This window comes from Pagrus pagrus, assembly GCF_965226575.1.
Source record: "Pagrus pagrus genome assembly, chromosome: 13".
Taxonomy (NCBI): domain Eukaryota; kingdom Metazoa; phylum Chordata; class Actinopteri; order Spariformes; family Sparidae; genus Pagrus; species Pagrus pagrus.
Window position 1 is genome coordinate 892,835 of NC_140197.1, and position 19,339 is coordinate 912,173.

Below are 19,339 nucleotides of genomic sequence, written 5' to 3' on the forward strand. Positions count from 1 at the left end.
GAAAGGAGGGGAGAAACAGACAGGGGCAGAAAACAGTAACAACCATCCTGACTGCCACGGCAAATCATTTCATCCAGGCAAAGAAAATCTGTTCAATTTGTTACTTTGTTTAGTAAAATAAGAATTCTGATCCAATGTCATACGATTATTCCATCCCTCGACAGAAACCGGATGTAGTTGTGAAGGAGGGACAGATCATCGGGGTGTTGGAAGAGGACAAGGAGGTCCTGCAGCTGCTCCTGCAGGACGACTCGATCTGTGTGATCCAGAAGGAGCTGTGGCAGCCAGTTGAACAGGGGGCAATTAGAGCCAATCTAAAAATGGAGGGAAGAGTGATCGTGGAGTTGAATTTGGTCGAAAAAGAGGAATAAGGGGTGGGGGTAATTAATCATCATTTTTTAATCAGTTAAAATATGTTCTGTTTCATTTCTTACAATGTAATCGTGTTATAAGTCCTTGTTAATGTTGTTGTTTCTGTTTTAATATGTTTAAAATATGTTATGTTTCATTTCTTACAATGTAATTGCACTGTTAAAAAAGTCGGTGAAAATGACAGTGAAAAACTGTGAAATGGCAACAGAAATAAACTGTAAAACTAGAAAAAGTTTATTGTTGTAGAATAAACACAGAATTACCATAAAGGAAAAAAATGTCAAAGATGTTGTTTTTAATTGTTTTAACATGTGAAATATATGGTGAAAAGCTGAAATGGTGACAGCATTGGACAGTCATATTAAAAATAGCACATTACTGTATTATTCACAGTGTAAATACCTTAACTAAAAAACATGCTGTCAATGATATTTTTTACTATTATAATACGTGAAATACAGGGTGAAAACTGAAACGGAAATGGTAATAGATTGTAATATTAAAGGGGCACAATGTAGGATTAAGTAGTTTGCGTGGTGCCCCTGGCATGCCTGTCTCAAAATCTACACCTTCATGAAAAAATGCTGCTCGCTGTGAGAATGTTTTTCATCACAGAAGGCCAGCAGTTGATACTGCAGCAGTTGAATACGCTATGTAGGCCTAAAGCGATTTTTTTGTATGAAAAGTGTTTCCCACGACACTCGTAGCAGACCGCTCTGTCCAAAGTTAGGCCCTACATGTGGGGTTCTCAGCGGACGGACTGTCAAAGTGGTCGCGAAGATCATCGTTCACTTACTAATCACTCAAATAAGCATCGGCTGACTCGGGACAGATTTATTAAACTTTTAATCATACATAGAGCCCCTTTAAAAACAGCACATTACTATAATTAATTTAGGCACCAGCCTTTCCACAGATAAAAAAATCACCAACAAACAATATACATTCAACCAACAATGTGCATAAGCTTAGTCTGTGTGGATTCTACTGACCAAAATAGTGTCCCATGGTACACAGTGCAAGTGCTGAGAATCAAAAGCTCACACTTCCACCTATAGCCTATGTCAGTCTGGAAAATATGACTTACTGCATTAGGCCTAGTGCAGTCATTACAAATTCATTGACCTTAGATTTAGCTTTGCTTCCTGAGAAATACTAGCCTAATTCATATAATTTGTTTTCCTTATATCTTTAATAATTTCCCTTATTATTGTATCTATTTTCTGCATTATTACCATAGTCAGGCCTAAGGTAGGCTATTTAATCACAGTCTGGACCAGGCCCGTGCAGAGACCTTTGGAGGGGCAGGTGTCATTTCAAAGTAATTAGTTACATTATAATATTACTGTCTTTGAATTGTAAGGCATTACACTACTATTGCATTACTTTTAAGTTACTTTCACCAAAATAACTGGAAATATGGATTTGGCGTTCTAAATATATCTTATTGCGTTCAATAGAGTTGCGTTCAAATAGAGGTCATTCCTCAAAACCAAGTATTCATATCAATGAAAGTGTGTGTGTCATAATAAAAAAAAAAGTCCTGACACCATCATATGAACAAGATAGTCAAATGGCTTTATCATGTTTTCATTAGGACACTTTACTGGTGTTTTCCAATGCAAAAAAGCCAGATTTTTGTGACCTGAAAATGCTCAAGACAACACTTTACACAGCCATTAGAAAACTACAGTAAAAGTAACACACTTACACACAAAGTAAAGTTACACACAAATTATACCTATTAGATAGTTATCCCCTCAGTAAACAATAAATGAATGGAAAGATTACAATAAATTCAATGGTAAATACTGCATATTAAACTTATTATCTCCTATAGGTTTACTTGTATTTTGTGCTAAAATTCAAAGTATCTCAGCCTGATTCATCTCTATTTACAGCTCATCAGGCCACGTGAATGTTTACTGTTGCTATGGCAACAAGAGACCGCTGACGTTAGCATCTGTTAGCTAGCTTAGCTAAATCGTCTGAACAATAATAGCCCATAATATCACAATTCGGCGTATTTGAACAAAATCAACCACAACTACCAACAGTCACAGCCCTTCAGCTCTGAGCTAATATGCTGTCACATGTTAGATTGTCAAAGTTAGAACAATAACGGCTTCAATCCCTGAGAAGCTACGTTAGCATTAGCCGCAGCTGCGTTCATCAGTATGTTACTTAGGTCACATGACATTCAGTGAGACGGTCCTGCAGTCGGCTCAGCACTAACAGGAAGTAAACATCTGCGCGGACTTTTTTTCTCCTCTGCAAATCTCGCACTGTTGGCGAATTTGTATAAAAACAACTAACAACTTAATTTCGGGTTTAAAATGCATTGTAACGCGCGTTACTGACATTTGTACCGAGTAAAATATTACCTTTTTTTCCTTTGTAATGCCTTACATTACCGCGTTACAGCAAAACGTAATGCATTACAGTAATTACATTACTTTTGTAACGCGTTACTCCCAACACTGCTAATAACTGACTAATACTTCCGAGACATACTCCTGGCCAGAAGGTGGCGACCTACCCTCAACTTCCCACCCCTCCCTATATAAAAAAGAAGACGACAGCGAAGAATCCCTTTGCAATCCAACTGAATCAGAAGTCACGTACATTGGAGAGAAGTTCCTCATCGTTGCAGTTTACCAAGGTGAGATTCAGCATGTCCATGTGCCTTTCTTTTGTTTTGTTAATGATGTCGATCTTGTTGATTGTGAAATGCAACACGGGCGCTAAGTAAGATGCATTGGCGTGTACATTGTACAGACTTCGTTTTTTTGTCATTAGAGCGGGCATTTGCCCGGGCATGCCCATGCATACTAGCCTGGGAAACCCCATGCTACTTTTAGTTTGAACGACCTTCATCAGGTGTTAATCAGGCATGCAAACGGTAAGACTGCAAGAAAAAGTGTAATACTCAGCGAGTTTCTTAATGCATTATTAAAATCGATAGCAGGTCTATATCTGCAGTGCACCATTTTTTCTGTTAGTTAGGTAATTTCTTTTATATTCGGCTTCAGCAGTGTGGTGTCCCTGGCTGTGTGTGACCGTGGCTTTGCTCGAGATGTGTTTGCTCACTGCTGGTGTGGTGTTAACCAAGCAAGACACGTGTAATTTTTAGTTTCGAAGCAGCTAGTCGGGTATATTTTGTACAGACTTGATTCCACTTAATTTGTTTTATGTTGGGCTGCAGTAACGTGACATAGTTGTTGCAAGGCAGCCCACGTGGGTGAGTGGCTTTGCTTCAATAGTGTTTGCGCACTGGTGCAGCGTCAATCAACCAAGGCGCACGTGTTATTTTCATTTTCGAAGCATATTTTGTACAGACTCGATTCATTGTTGAAATTGCAGATAATTCCTTTGTACCGCTCTTTCTGTGTTAGGTTAAGGTTATGCAGTATTGGGTTTTATGTTGGGCTGCAGCAGTGTGAAGTTGTTTTTTTGTTGCAAAGTAGTTTGAAAACCATGTATCCTGGGCTACCTGTGAGATTTCGCTGACGTGTATGCACAGGGTCTCACCAAGTCCACATGCATGCATTAAGTGTTGTAAGGATTTGAATGTTGTTTAAGCTGCTGTATGTTGCTGTAAGTGTTCAGTAAGGCCAGGCATTTACTTTGCACAGGCTTAGTTTGTGATGAGAAATAAGTTCATTATACATTGTACTAGTGTGTGTATCCCGTAGTGAATGTTGTGTATGCATAGTGAATGTTTAAGCCCAATGGGTACTAAAGAAAAAATGTAACAGTTTTATATGGTACAACAACTACCTAGAAATGTGGCAGTGTAACTTCTGTGGGAAATCGTTAAAAACACTAAGGGGTTATGTTCTCCATTGCAAACTTCATAGAAATGAGCCACATTGTTTGTTTAAATGTTATGGCTCTGGTTGCTCCAAGACATTTTTCAGATATGGTGCATTTAAAGCACACTTCTACCGCAAACACAATGTGCCTGAATCTGATCATGTTGGTGCTGTCGTTGGTGCTTACAGGTGTCCAGTTGCATTGTGCAGCCACAAATGCCAAACGATCAAGGACCTTTTAGGCCATCTGAAGAAACACCTGGAGGAAGGGCATGAAGTATGCTGTCCGGTGAGTGGATGTCAAAGTGTTTTTAAAATCAAATCTACACTTACATCTCACATTTCACGAAAACATGGAGACATTACAGACAGCAGAATTAATGACATGTACAGGGACTTACCAAGGCGGCCATCAGAGTCAGCGGTAGGCGTAGCTACAACTGAAGTTACCGAGACTGGTAATGTGATGGAGACGGAGGGGAGAGAGGAAGAGGATATGGATGCATCAGGAGATTTTGGTGATCTGTATTTGAGAAATGTGAGTTTGTTTTATTTGAAATTGCAGGGAAAGTTTCTGCTTCCTGCTTCAACCATTCAAAGTATTGTTGAGGAAATGGTTAACATTCACGAGTTAGGCCAGGCATATACTTTGAGCAGACTTCGTTCTTTACTACAAAAGGACACATCGCTCTCTGATGATGACATAACTAAAGTTTGTGATTCTGTCAAAGAGTCTGATCTCTTTACTGAATGTCACACAGGGCCAATGAGGACTGTGTATTCAAGAACTGAGACTTTCAAAAAAATGTTCCTTTATGTGGAACCACAGAAATTACTCTTAGGAAGAGATGAAAATGGGAAAGACAGATTTGCATATTATGTTCCCATCAAAGACACTCTGAGACATTTCCTAGAATCTAAACTTTGGCTAGATCAGAGTGCACATGTGACAGAACAGTCAGAGACGGGGGTTTTGAATGACATTAGTGATGGTAGCTTATTTAAACAGAGCGAGTTTTTCAAGAGCAATCCATCCAGTTTAAAACTCGTGCTCTATGAAGACTCGTTTGAGGTCAGTAATCCACTTGGATCCGCAAAGGCAAAGCATAAAGTGCTTGCTGTTTATATGTCTGTTGCCAATTTACCACCACATGTGAGGTCTGACACTGACCATATGTCACTTGTGCTACTGTGCAGAGAGAATGACTTCAAAACATTTGGGCATTCAAAGGTTTTCAGTGAGTTGGTGAGTGACCTGAAAGAGTTGGAGGAGACTGGAATCTTGACGACAAATGGAACTGTACGTGGAACACTATATTGTATTGCTGGTGACAATTTGGGGTCCCATTGTATCGGTGGCTTGACAGAAAATTTCAGTTCGTCAAAGTACTTTTGTCGGTATTGCCTAGTAACTCGGAATGAATTTCAGAGTGACAATCCGAATGCATGTGGACCATTGCGCACAATTGAGAAGTACAATTCTGCTCTTGAGCGCCTTGAAAATGAAGATGCTCCTGAAGGTGTGAAGTTTGATTCAGTCTTCAATTCTTTACATCACTTCCATGTCTGTCAGCCAGGACTGCCTCCATGTCTGGGGCATGACATCTTTGAAGGCATTTTGGCATATGACATGGCGCTTTATCTGAAATATTTCATTAAGCAAAAGAAATGGTTCTCTTATTCTACTCTCAATCGACGCATTTGTCAGTTCAAGTACTGTTTGTCTGATGCTTCTACAAAGCCATGTAAAGTCAAACCTCTTGCAAAAAAGCTGTCAGGACAGGCGATACAGAACTGGAATTTTCTCCGACTGTTTCCTCTTCTGATAGGTGACAGAGTGAAAGACACAGCTGATGATGTTTGGCAGTTGACTCTGCAGCTGAAGGATATTGTGGACATGGTCTGTGCTCAGAAAATATCTGTCTCACAGGTTGCATTTCTTGATGTTCTCATTCAAGAGTATTTGGACTCAAGAAAATCTCTCTTTCCAAGCACAACACTGAAACCAAAGCATCACTTTGTACGCCATTATCCAGCTCTTATTCTGAAATTTGGGCCCTTGATTAGACTTTGGACGATGAGGTTTGAGAGTAAGCACAGTTATTTTAAGAGATGTGCAAGGAATCTGAAGAATTTCAAAAACCTCTGCTTGACTCTCTCTCAAAGACATCAAATGCTACAGGCTTATCTTACAGCAGATTCCCTCGACAAGGCTATTCTGCAGGTTAAAGACAGTTCTCCATTTTATGTAGCACTTTACAGTGGAGTTATCCAGGATGCTGTCAGGGACTTTGGCTTTACTGAGACAGACACTCAAGTTGCAGTTGAGATGTCCTACAAGGGTACATTGTACAAAAAAGGACAGTTCCTTGTGATTGGTAAAGATTCTGTGAACTTTGTTGAACTTGGGATTATTTTGCTAAGAAATGAGAGAATTTATTTTGTTGTGTCAAAATACAGGACTGTGTTTTTACCTCATTTCCACATGTACTCCATTAAGAAAGAACAGGAAGAGATGTGCTGTCTTAACATTTACGACTTGGCTGATTTTTATCCATTACCTTCCTACTGGAAAGATGGATGCCAATTTGTCCCTTTGAAACATGGTGTGTTGCCACAATAGGCCTAACTGACTTAACGATTCACTAAAACTGAACTTTTCTCTCCTAATAGAAATGCAAGATCCAGACATCAGGAGTTTCATTTCAAATGTTTTACCGGACCTCCCTGGATCCATCCTGAGTATTGTGGAGGAGACACTGCAGTCTCTGGGAGTGGATACCATTGATGATTTCCAGTTTGTCCAAGAGGCTGATCTCCTGACTGTTTTGCGGCCAATACAAGCCAGAAAACTTGTAGCTTCTTGGAAGCAAACCTGTAAGTACAAGTCAATTGAAACCATAACCAAACATATCAGTGTGGTTGTCTGATAGTTTAATTCCAGTTCCAGTCCATACCAGTTGCTTTCTCTGATAGTAAAATGTGTGCCAATAGATTTACATTTCTAAGTCATGCATGTTTTTTTTAACCATCAATGAAGCGTTTTGTCTTTGTTTTACAGCTCAGGGCCCTGGAACCCAAAGCCAGCCAGATGTCCCTTCAACTTCATCGCTTCTCACCTCTCCTACCTCCTCTCGCTCCTCAATATCACCTTGTCCATCACCAAACCTGCTGAATGCTGACTGGGTTGACAGTTTTGAAGTTCCTGCTGAAAAATTTCCAGAGGCTCTAATCCAATGTCTTAAGAGAGGCAAGAGACCTGAACCGAGTTTAAGGAGAGAAATGATCAGAATTGTTGCAGCAGAGATGATGAAGGTGTGTCCGTCTCCTACGAAGCAAGCTTCTACAGAAATTGCCAAAAAGTTAGTTGGCAAGTATCCAACATCTTTAAAGGATGTCATCGAGGGAGAAGTCGTGGGGTCCGGATACCACAGTCTTGTGAAGCAGCTTCAAGCCCGTGTAGACAACAAAAGGAGGCATGTAACCCCAAGAATTCAGAAACGCAAACCCGTGTCAGACGAATCTGATACAGACGATGTCCCGGCAATACTGAAAGCGTCAGTCCAAGATACATACGGCTGTGTTAAGTGGGATATGAAGTTCATGCCAATCACAGAAACTCAGGAAAGCCAAAATGAAAAGAGAGAGAAGATGAGGATTCTGTGGGAACAAGGCACCTTCAACCCAGACGAGGTGAAGGAGTTGGTAGAGTCTACATACTATTCGCAGCGTAAGGCAATTAACGGTGGAACAGCGCTTCAAACGTTGAGAGAAGAGTGGCCTTTTTTGTTTCACGAAATTGGGATTTCTTCCCACTACCGGGAGCTGACTGGACAGCCACTAACAGAGACATTCCTGAGAAGTGTGGGGAAAAAAGGGAAACGACTCCTAAACTTCATGGCAACTGTTTGTGCAAACAAGACCAGACGAGTCTTTGAGACATTGACCAAGCTGAAGTTCCAGAGAGGGCAGTTGGAGGGCTGCTCGGAGGACGTGAAGGATATGCTGCTTTTGCTGCTCTCCTACTTCAATGAAGATGAGGCAACCCTGTTCCACTACACTGAAGAAACCAACCAGGCAGATGACGTTCAGGTGGACTGCTTGCCGGCGACGCCATGCATCATTGTGTGTGGTAAGTGAGGTTTTTTGCTTTCTGTTTTGTTTTTCCCCAGCTGCAGCCTTTAACATTGAGTCCTATGAGACCAGCTGGTGGCTAGCTGGTCTCATAGGACTCAATGTTAACTGCTAGCTTAGAGGTAAAAAATTGCACTGCCATACTCAGAACGGCAGGAAGTACAGGAGAAAGAAAGGTAAAGCTCAACCATGTAACTCAAGGAAAGGTGTACAGTAAGCTTATTTCCAAAAATGGAACAGTATCACTTTAAAGGTGTAGATTCTCTCCTTATACTGTATGTAGAAGTCTCGGGTAAATCCTTCACATTCTCAACAGATGAGTGGTGACCCTACTAACAAACCTGTAATGCCTGATATTTAAATCTTTACAGGAGCCTCCTGCTACAGTGCCAAAAGATTCATGCTGAGCATCGATGGCAAGATCGTCAATGACAACATCACCCAATTCATCGCCGCCATCAACGTAATGTTCGGCAGCTACTACTGCCTGAACATACACTATCCAGTGCAGTTGAGGTCAACGCTGGAGTTCCTTCAGAGGTGTGTGTGCGTGTGTGTGGGGGGAGGGGGGGGGGGGGGTTAACGGTTAACAACCCAGCAGCGGGATCGCCATCCCCTCCTGCTAGATGGCACAGGAAGAGCACTACAAAATGAAATGTTCAGTCCACTAATTTGCATGTTGATGGTCAAGTCATCAGAAACTGACTTCATAAGGAGAGTATGAGAGCCTGGTATCCACATTTAAGGTCTGTTTACAAGGCACCCTCATAACCCTCCTCACAAAGTCCCTTTCTGATCAGGGGACGTTTTACAACCCTGATCAGAAATGAAAATTCAATTTTAACAGTCATAATGAATACTTAAAATTTGATGGTGGTAAGTATTTGTTAAAAAGGTAAAATTCATTAATGGAATGATGAACCACTTCTGGAAATGAACTACTAAAAATATTACACAGTGCACCTTTAAGGAAAGAGATGGTGATCCCACTACTGGGTTGTAAAACGTCCCCTGATGTACTGGCATATCTCCTCGCATGTCCTCCATGCTCTGGACACAGTACGTCACAGAAGTATGCCATTGTTTTAGTGTTCTTTACTTAATGGCCTGTTCTGTGTCATTTCTGCACAATGCAATTCCCCCTTTAAACTGCACTAATTTCAATATTAAGCCCCTTTTTTGATTTGTCTAGAATATAGTGGTCTTCACTTTTTTGATGTTTGCAGCTGTCTGTTATTTAGCCTAACCAAAGCAACCATGCAAGGAACATTAATAAAGTAGTGGTATTAATTTTTTGTTAAGGGCAATTCAGAAAAGGGACTAGATGTTCAAAATAGTGAACTAGCACAGTTCTGTTGCTTCACTCTTTGTTGTTTGGTCAAAGTAGCAGACTGTGCTCAAGGATGGAAACGATTCACATCCCTAAATGTGGTCATTACAGCATTGTCATCTAGTGCTTTGCCCAAATCTTGGAAAAGCATGGTTATAGTTACACCATCTTGAATGGTGTGCTTTAGAAAATAGTTGCTGTACCTCAAGATGTTGGACATCCCGCTTTTCTGTTGCATGCATTGTCCCCGAGTACAGCATGTACTTGTTTTGTTCTTAAGCCACTGTGAGCTTGAAATGCTGGGCACATAACACAGCTTCTGCCCCACTAAGTGATACAGGTGGAGTGGATTCTCAGGGTTCCCCATGCTATAGAGCCAGATGTTTTACCTCTTTCTTGTAGTGGGTTTCATCAGCCTTGATGAAACCCACCAGTTTTGTGTTGTCCGCAAAGTTCACCTGGGGCCTACACTACAAAGCTGGTTCAGCAGTAAAGAGGTAAATAATCTAATAGAAGAGCACGGAGTCCTCAAGAAAATGAGGACTCTGCTCTTCTATTAGATTATTTACCTCAACTAAACCTGGGGTGTGTTTTTCGACAACATCTTTGCTAACTGGTTAGCAACAATGCTTTTGACAAACTGGGTCCTGTTTTTTCTCCTGAACCAGCTTTGTAGTATAGCCCCCAGCTGGTGGAAGCAGACAGTGCCTCTCGAAATACAGTGATTCGATATCAGAATTTAATCAAAAATGGGGCTGAAATTGTAAAATACTGACCTTTTTTCTTTGTTGTCAAAGTTGTCTGAACATGGCACACCATGTGTATTTGGGTGTTTCAACAACTGTGTTTTTGTGTTCTTACTTTACATAGGTGCTTTTTCAACATCAATCCAGAGAAGGGCACAAAGGTCGAGACGAAAAAAAACAAGAAGCAACTGCCGGTAAACCCTAGGGTCCTTACCCTCATCGCTGATCTAGCAGATCATGAGTGGAGAGACTAATTAACACTCTGGATACCCACTCCAGCAATGTGATGGCTTCATAGGTACGCACACTCATGCGCACTCGTGCTCCCAATCTAGTTGTGCCACTCCTTTAGCGGTGCCACATAGGCCCACATACTGCCCTGCACCTGCCTTCAGGTGTATCAATCTCGTGCGTGCGTGCGTGCGCGCGCGCACGCACACACACACACACACCTCTGAAAGAACTCCAGTGTACATACGCACACACATACTCAGCCACAACGCCCCGCAGTCGTACCGAGACTGCTCCTTGGGACTTTTCCCCAAAACAACTTCATTCTTGATGGACATTTGTGATATGCATCAAGTGATATGTGATATGCAAGTGTGGGGGCTGTTAATAACTGAGAATACTTGCCAACTAACTTTTTGGCTGTTATCGCTGGGAAAGTCGTAGGGACCGGATACCAGTCTTAAAGAGCTTCAAGCCCATATAGATAAGGGTTAACATTTTTTGTTTTCTTGGGGTTGCATGTCACTTTTTGTTTGACAAACTCAGGATTTTAAAATCTGTTGCAACAATTCTGGTCATTTCTCTTAACTGACAGAAATGATGATGGCGTGTCCGTCTCCTACGCAGCAGTCTTGTTAAAAAGCTTCAAGCCTGTATAGACGACAAAGGACACAGATTTAATGATCTATTATCAACCTTACTTTGCTATTGTAAACTAAACAGATGTTGTAAACTTACTATATGCACATTTTGGAAAGAATTTGTGCTAATTGAAATATTATACAAAATGTTATTTTTCAAAAGGAGTGTGGTGTGCTCAGGAATGTATATAATGTAGCAGGTCTGCTCCACTTCAGCAATGTGATGGCTTCATAGAAGTGCACACTCACCCATCCAACCTGGCATAACACGCGTAGGCCCACATACTGTCCTGCACCTGCCTTCAGGTACATCCATCTCTCTCGTGCTCATTCACACGCACACACATAATCAGCCACAACGACCCACGCCCTGCACTCGTGCCGAGACAGCTCCTTGGGACTGGTCCAAAAGACAACTTCAGTCTTGATGTACATTTGTGATATGCATAAGTGTGGGGGCTGTTATTGGAATTTATTGTTCTTTTTTTGTTTGTTGTTTCAAAGTCCCTCTTGAATATAAGTCTGTGTTTTACAGGTAATGTTCAAAATATCACCTCACAAGGGGTATAGTCATTATTTCAAGAAGTACATGTGCTATTTGTGCAAAATGTGCATAGAGTAAGGTTAATACATCTGCTGAGTTACAAAAGAAAAGTAAGGTTAATATTAAAATATAACTGACATAGTGTTCCAGACACCTGCTTAATGCTGATTAGGTTGACCACTTTGCATCAGAGCCTCCTGAAAAATTTTCAGTAGTAATTTCGAGGCAGGAGACCCGTCCCGAGTTTAAGAGAAGAGAAATGATCAGAATTGTTGCAACAGAGATGATGGCGTGTCTCTGTAGAAGCTTGCTTCATAGCAGACAAAGAAAAGGCTTGGAGCTGTTGAACAAGACTGTTGTATCTGGACCACCAACTTCCCTTACGATGACATCCTTTAATGACTGACGATACTTGCCAACTTGCTAACTTTTTGGTTACGTTTTAATTGTTTTTGTATTTTGGGGGTTGTACCCTGTGACATAGGAGTTGATTATTTAAAATACCTTTTTAAAATAAGTACACATGGTATCTCCAAAACGTACGTTTAATACGTTTAATAATCTGTTGAGTTACAAAAGAAAAGTAAGGTTAATAGTAAAATATAACTGACAGTGTTCCAGAAACCTGCTTAATAGCGATTGCATCAGAGCCTCCGTAAAGTTCAGTAGGAATTTCAAAGCGGTCGACCCAATGTCTCGAGGCAGGAGACTTATCCCGAGTTTAAGAGAAGTGATCAGAATCGTTGCAACAGAGATGATGGTGTGTCCGTCTCCTATGAAGCAAGCTTCTACAGAAATTGCCAAAAAGGTTGTTGGCAAGGATCCTCATTAAAGGATGTTATCGAAGGGCTAGTTGTGGGGAACAGATGCCACAGTCTTGTCAATAAAGGCTTGAAGCTGTTAGACGAGGGTCTACGTTTTGTTGTCTGACAACTGACACAGATTAAGTTGTATTATTTACCTTACTTTTTTGTAAACTCAGCAGTGTTGCTTTGCTTCTGGATTTTGGTTGGCTATCCACAGTAACTTTTTTTTTACCCCGAGACGTTGGTGGTTCTACTATTCATCCTCAAAGTTTGATTGAGTGTCGAGATGGTTTTAATGCTGTTTTAAGTTCTGCTTGAAGAGCGCCCTACTATGTTATACAATGAACATTTTTGAACAATGTTCCAATAAGTACCTATGTCGTCCACAAAATGTGCATAGTGCAAGTCTAATGCATCTTTTGAGCTTACAAAAGAAAAGTAAGGTTAATAGTATAACATGTGACAGTGTTCCATTTTTGTGCAGTTATAGAGGTGCAAAAGTGAGTGCACTTTTGATTTAACAAAAATCATGGAAAAGGGTCACTTAAGTTATATTATTGACCTTGCTTTTTCTGTTGTACTCAGCAGATGTATTGAACTTAAGCACAAGTTATTTCCAAAATGTACATGGATTATCGAAATGGGTATGATGTGCTCTTCAATGCATGAGGGCTTTGTATTTTGTCTGTTTGGTCCTGGATTTTCGTCATATCCGCCAAAACTGATTATTCAAGGTTTGGATATAATAAAAAAACCTGCTTGAATACCTGGCTACTGTGTTTAATATTGGTAATGAGTGTAATAAATGATTGAATGAATCTTAATTGTCCAGTGGTGCTGCCATCCACAGGTACTGGTATTTCTCAGATTAATCTTATTTCAGATTTTAACAGGACTTTTTGACTCTTAAATGAGGTAATTATGTGAAATTTATGGGAATTCCACTTAAATGCAACATGTATAAACTGTGAATCCTACGCCTGAGCAACACAATTGTGCTGCTGGTTTAGCAGGATTGAACCATAAAATAAGGTTATAAATTCTGTGGAATGAATAGAGATTCACCTTAAAAACAAATGCTTTATACTGTAAATTGAACAGTCATACCGTCAAGGCATAAATAATTTCTGTTGTTTTAACAGAAATTGACTGTAAAATAGGCCAATGAATGCTGTGGAATGGTTAGTATTTCACTTAAAAAACAACAGGGTTGCATTGTGAATTATACAGCTATATACCATGAGCCTACATGAGTGTCACTGTTATTTAAACAGTAACTCCCCTTTATTGTAACATCTTGAAAATGTTGATTCTACAAGTCTTAATATACCTTACCGTAAATCCATATACAAGATCTCTGTGTTTTATACGGTGAAGAAATGGCAACCACAGCTGCCAGTTTTTCACCGTAATTTTGACAAGAATTTTTTTTACAGTGTGTGTTATAAGTTCTTGTTAATGTTGTTTCTGTTTTAATATGTTTAAAATATGTTATGTTTCATTTCTTACAATGTAATCGTGTTATAAGTCCTTGTTAATGTTGTTGTTTCTGTTTTAATATGTTTAAAATATGTTATGTTTCATTTCTTGCAATGTAATCGTGTTATAAGTTCTTGTTAATGTTGTTGTTTCTGTTCTGTTAAAATATGTTATGTTGAATCTTGGTTCTATATTATGTTCAAACTGTAATAAATGTCATTCCACCCATTCTACGTTTTTATGAAGTCACTGGTACATAACTACAGTTTAAGAAGTCTATTGTCAGTGCTTAATTGTCTTTATTGTTTATGTAGGCTGTTGCAGCTCCCATATTTACCAGGCAAAGACGCAGGGTCGCCAGATAGGCAAACACAGATAAATGCATGGAATTTGAACACACATTTTTTTGTGTATTAAAACTACATTGAAAATCGGTTTCAATTAAAGCCTCATTTTACATAAATAAAAAGCTAATAATTAAAGCTAATAGAGGTGATAATGCTAGACCCAGAATGCAGAGGCTGGATGCAGTAGAACAGTTCAGTTTGATTGAGGCGTTCAGGAGACACTCGGAAATTCTGGTGTTGAACACCTAAAACTCTGAAAGCGATCCCCAAATCCTGCAATATCTCATAGAGCCAGACGGGTAAAAGTGAGCTTTGTGGAGATCTTTCAGTGTGTGTGTGTGTGTGTGTGTGTGTGTGTGTGTGTGTAAAGCATGGATATGGACCACATAATGAAGTGATCGGTTCCAGGACAGCGTTCCGAAAGCCATTCCGATTTAATTATTTGTGAAAGAAGGGCACCATCCTGAACCTGCTACCGTGGTAGTACAGTGGATAAAGTATGGTTGTCCAGTATGGTTGACCGGGGATTGTATTCCCAAAGGGGTACATTCTGCTACCTTTTTTGTCTTGTACTGTATATTAGCCCACACACACACCGGCCGCAGAAGTTTTGCTTACAACCAAAATATTCTGCTTCATGTTCAGCTAGAGAAACTTTTCAACTAGAAGGCTGGCTCTGTACTTGGTCTCAGGCTGGACCCCTTTGAGACCGTGGTGGAGAGGAGAACACTGAAGAAACTTTTATCCATCATGGACAATGATCAGCACCCTCTCCATCACACAGTAGACAGACAGCGGAGTACCTTCTCTCACAGGCTGCTTCAGCTCTGCTGTCGAAGGGACAGATACAGGAAATCTTTCCTGCCACATGCCATCACACTGTACAATAACAGCTAAAACTCTGGGCATAACATACAGCCCCAAGCACTTTATATGTTTTTACACTGTTCTGCACCTCATCTGTTCACTGCACCTTATCTATCTATCTATCTATCTATCTATCTATCAAAATAAAAAAGCTTTATGTTCAGCTAGAGAAGCTGTTCAACTATCAAACACAAAACCACTACTAGAAGTTGGCTGTGTGTGTGTGTGTGTGTGTGTGTGACTTATAACGGCAATATCCCAGACTCCCTTACAAATCGAGTGATTTTAAGAGTTGTTACATCATGAGGAGAAGCTTAATCAACTTTTTGGAACACCTATGACAAAGTTTAACTCGTTGGTGCCTCCTTTCAAAATCGGCATCATGTACAATACATTAAGATTTGTCTTTAATTGTGAAAAGTGTCAGTTTCTTCGCGACATCGCTGTAAAAGTCTGGTACTTCGTCGCCGGACTCCCTTAAAAAAACAACAACTTTGAAACGTGTTGTGTTAGGAGAAACTGTATAAACATTGTGAAACGCAGTGTACAACGTAGTCTTAACTATTTGAATACAGTTGTTCATTCGGCAAACGTTATACATGAAGAAATGTTTTCTATGTGTAAGAAACGTATCCGTTTGTTCCAATGACGTCGGCGTAGCCCTGTATTTTCATATCTAGCGGGGCGCGACGCGTTTAATGTCGGACATTGTATGCGCTGTTATCTACGTTATCTATTTCCGTCCTAACGTTGATTAGGGTTACTTATGTTAGAGATCCCCACAAAGCTCATAATGTTACACGAGCCTTGACTTCTTTTACCACGGGCTCTATGAGATATTGCAGGATTTGGGGATCGCTTTCAGAGGTTTTTTTGTTCAACACCAGAATTTCCGAGTGTCACCTGAACACCTCAATCAAACGTTGACGAAGCAGCCGGATCTTCCGTCAGTCGCTGTCTGCTGTTTGACAGGTAAGTCCGCTTCACACGGCCGGCAGTTATGAACGGTCCAAATACAGGTTTATTGTTTCAGAAGTACATTAAAGTGGTGTTTAAAGCTATGGTCTACGATTTGAAAGATTTGTTATTATTATTAACATCATTTAGATGGTGGTTATGACCCAATAGTACCACCCACACAATGTGAAGAGTAAAAGGAACCAAAAAAATCCATTCTCTCTAGTGTCTGTAAAACTGAAAAGAAATTGACCAATAGGAACCATCCGGCCCGGATGGCTCCTATTGGATCAATTTTCCCGATCCAATCCTCGCTCACTCTCCTGCTCCTGCTCACGTCTGGTCCCGACCCACTTCCGCATTTGAAACTACAAGCGGACAAGAGGTTTGTTTTGCCCTGAGCAGTTCAGCTGCCTCTGCTCGCCCCACCGACAAAGAGTCAAAGAAAGAAAGTCTGTCACTGAAAAGACACAAACCGGACATGTGAAACAAAGAGGGCTCGAAACGGAATAAACATCGGGTCATCGTTTGAACGGTGGCGAAAGGTCCGTGAAGATATGGACCCGGTGCTGATACAGCGGCGTTTCTGTTGAGCAGGTAACCTTCATCTTTATTGTGGATGTTGTGACACAGATAACTTTCATGCCGATGCTGCTGATGACTGTGAAAGCTGCCGTTAGTTTGTTTCTGTGTTATTAGACGGTGTCCGTCTCCGCAGTGTTGTCAACACTTGTTTACTTGTTCGACGGAGACGTTAGCCTCTATGCTAGCATTGTAAGCTAACAACAAGCTAACATTGCTAAGATGTTTACACCAAATCAGCCTATTTATTTGCTCGTGGCAGCTAAATGAAGCAGCAAGTAAGATGAATGAAGGGATGAATGAAACCCCAACGCGAAGCGGAGGGGTTTCGGATTTATTTCCGGATTTTTATCTTATTTGTCCGGATTTATTTCTCCATCACAACCTCTCGCCCGGTCACTACTCAACTGTTTTGCTAACCCTCCTCCCGGTCTTGTCCGTTTGTTTTCAACGAAGCCTTTGCTAAATCAATATGATGGATTAACAAGAGATTACGGTTTACGGACACGTTTGTGTCGCGGTCTGTGTGAGTGTGTGTCCTAGCTGCTGTCTGGTGCTACTCAGACAGCAGCTGGGACACACACAGTTGCCCCGAGACTCAAGCAGGTTTGTTTTTCAGCCACAATGTGGAAGCGATTGTTGTGATGAAAGTTGACGGCAGCATCTGTTAGTCTCTTGGCCCTCAGTAACTTTTAGAAGTGGCTAACTTAGCTGTTGTAACTTATTACGTAGCTGTAAGGTAACGTAGCTGTAGCATGCTAATGACGTTACGCTAGCTTGGCTGTGGAGCTTAGCAGTGGACATTGTAATGACTTACAAGATTTACGTGAGTTTCAACGTGCATTGTAATAACTTTATCTGTGAATCCGACATCGTTACTCCGCATTCAAAGCTGGGCTGTATTTGGTTTCTGCCGGCTTGTTGCTCTTGGTGCTTGTTGCGGGACGTATAAAGTTCGTTGAAGAGAAAAAAAAAAAAAGCTTGTAGCCGGAGGGGGTGTGTCGCGGGGCTCCGAGGGGAGAGCGATACAAGCTCGGAGGGGAGGGGTTAAGGAGCACAGAGGGGAGGGGTGCGTGTGGGGGGTGATGCTTTTTTCAAACCTTTCTCAGATCGTAGACCAGAGCTTTAATTCGTACGGGAGTAAACATGAATTTACGGGCGCAGAGTTTTTCTTGTTCGGCAAAGCCTTTATTGTTGGCTACCCGATGGTAACGTTGCTAGCATAACCACTAACGCTAACCAAGTTAACAGACTAGCGTGTGAGGGAGTTATGAAAGGAGAGCCGACGTCAGTTAGCTGCAGTTAATAGCAGAGGCCCAGTGTATTTGGCTAAGACAACCAACAGCCAACGTACTAACAGCAGTTTTCAGTTCAGAGCATTGTCCCATTTATTTTAATCATGTATTTTTTTCAGTTTACAGATAACTTGATGGTAACGTTGCTAGCATAACCGCTAACGCTAACCAAGTTAACTGACGAGCGCGTGAAGGAGTTATGAAAGGAGAGCTGACGTCAGTTAGCTGCAGTTAATAGCTAGCAACTTTAATTTGAGTGACAAAGAAGAAGGTGGATAATAATAATAAAAAAATAATAAAATATTACTACTATTGTACCATACTATGATATGTAGCTGCCTGTCTGCAGACGCTACTCTGAAGCCAATAAATTCAAATGAGCTGTGACACTTGTTTTGTGAGGTAAACTGAAACTTATCTTCTCTCTCCCCCCACCCTCAAACCCTTCTTGTGTTCCTGCTGACGTCGTGTGCTGACTCTACAGTGTGAGTACAAACACACACACATTTTGTCTGTTATGACTGTCACTAAACTGATATAATAATATAGTGTATTGCAGTTTTACTTGTACTACTATGATATGTAGTTGTCTCTCTGTAGACACTACTCTGAAGCCTTGCTCACTGTCTGACCCACAAGCATTATCCGATTGGTTACATGAGTAATGTCCTGTCAACACTGAAGGCTGCCGTGTCACATCAATTAATCCATTATTAATTCAAATGAGCTGTGAGAACGTTGTTAGTAGGCCTGCACGATATGAGGAAAATCTGCGATGTGCGATAACACTGTTCAACATTGTGATGACGATATAACTTGCTATAAATAAACAAATATTGAAGTTTGCATATTATTAACTATACAGTTAATAATAGTGTTTCTGCATTAATATGTACACTGCTAACATAGACCTGAAACATTGAATAGCCAATGCCCACTGAATAAAGAATGAAATAAATAATTTTGAACATGCTTTTATTGAACAAACTGCACATGAATACCAAACTAATTAAGCAGCACATTAATTTAAATAAGACATTATAACTATGTGAAATTAAAGTTTAATTTCCCCTGCTCCCTTTAAACTATTTTCTTGTAAATTAAACATGGCACAAATTAACTGTAATGTCTCTCATCACAATCACCAAGGCCCTTGACTCTGCCTAAAAAGGGTGCAGCGATCTATAGTATGA

At 40.6% G+C, this 19,339-nt stretch overlaps 1 protein-coding gene across 3 annotated transcripts; it reads left to right on the forward strand.

The window, feature by feature from the left end:
- The first annotated feature begins 601 nt into the window (after positions 1–601).
- LOC311267902 (uncharacterized protein) lies at positions 602–13,383 on the forward strand. 3 transcript variants are annotated; one of them, XM_084371164.1, is made up of 6 exons: positions 602–3,034; positions 4,377–4,476; positions 6,861–7,064; positions 7,228–8,319; positions 8,693–8,861; positions 10,522–13,383. In XM_084371164.1, exons 2-6 carry the CDS (start codon positions 4,467–4,469, stop codon positions 10,649–10,651), a joined length of 1,605 nt encoding a protein of 534 aa, XP_084227290.1. In that variant the 5' UTR covers positions 602–3,034; positions 4,377–4,466; the 3' UTR covers positions 10,652–13,383. The 3 variants fall into 3 exon arrangements, with proteins under 3 accessions (XP_084227290.1, XP_084227291.1, XP_084227292.1); XM_084371165.1 differs by having other exon boundaries at positions 7,249–8,319; XM_084371166.1 differs by lacking the exon at positions 6,861–7,064 and having other exon boundaries at positions 603–3,034; positions 7,249–8,319.
- Positions 13,384–19,339: the final 5,956 nt, after the last annotated feature.

Coding starts and splice junctions, on each gene's coding strand:
- LOC311267902 (XM_084371164.1), top strand. Junction 7,065..7,227: donor AGCTTCTTGGAAGCAAACCT/GTAAGTACAAGT, acceptor CCATCAATGAAG/CGTTTTGTCTTTGTTTTACA. Junction 8,862..10,521: donor ACGCTGGAGTTCCTTCAGAG/GTGTGTGTGCGT, acceptor TACTTTACATAG/GTGCTTTTTCAACATCAATC.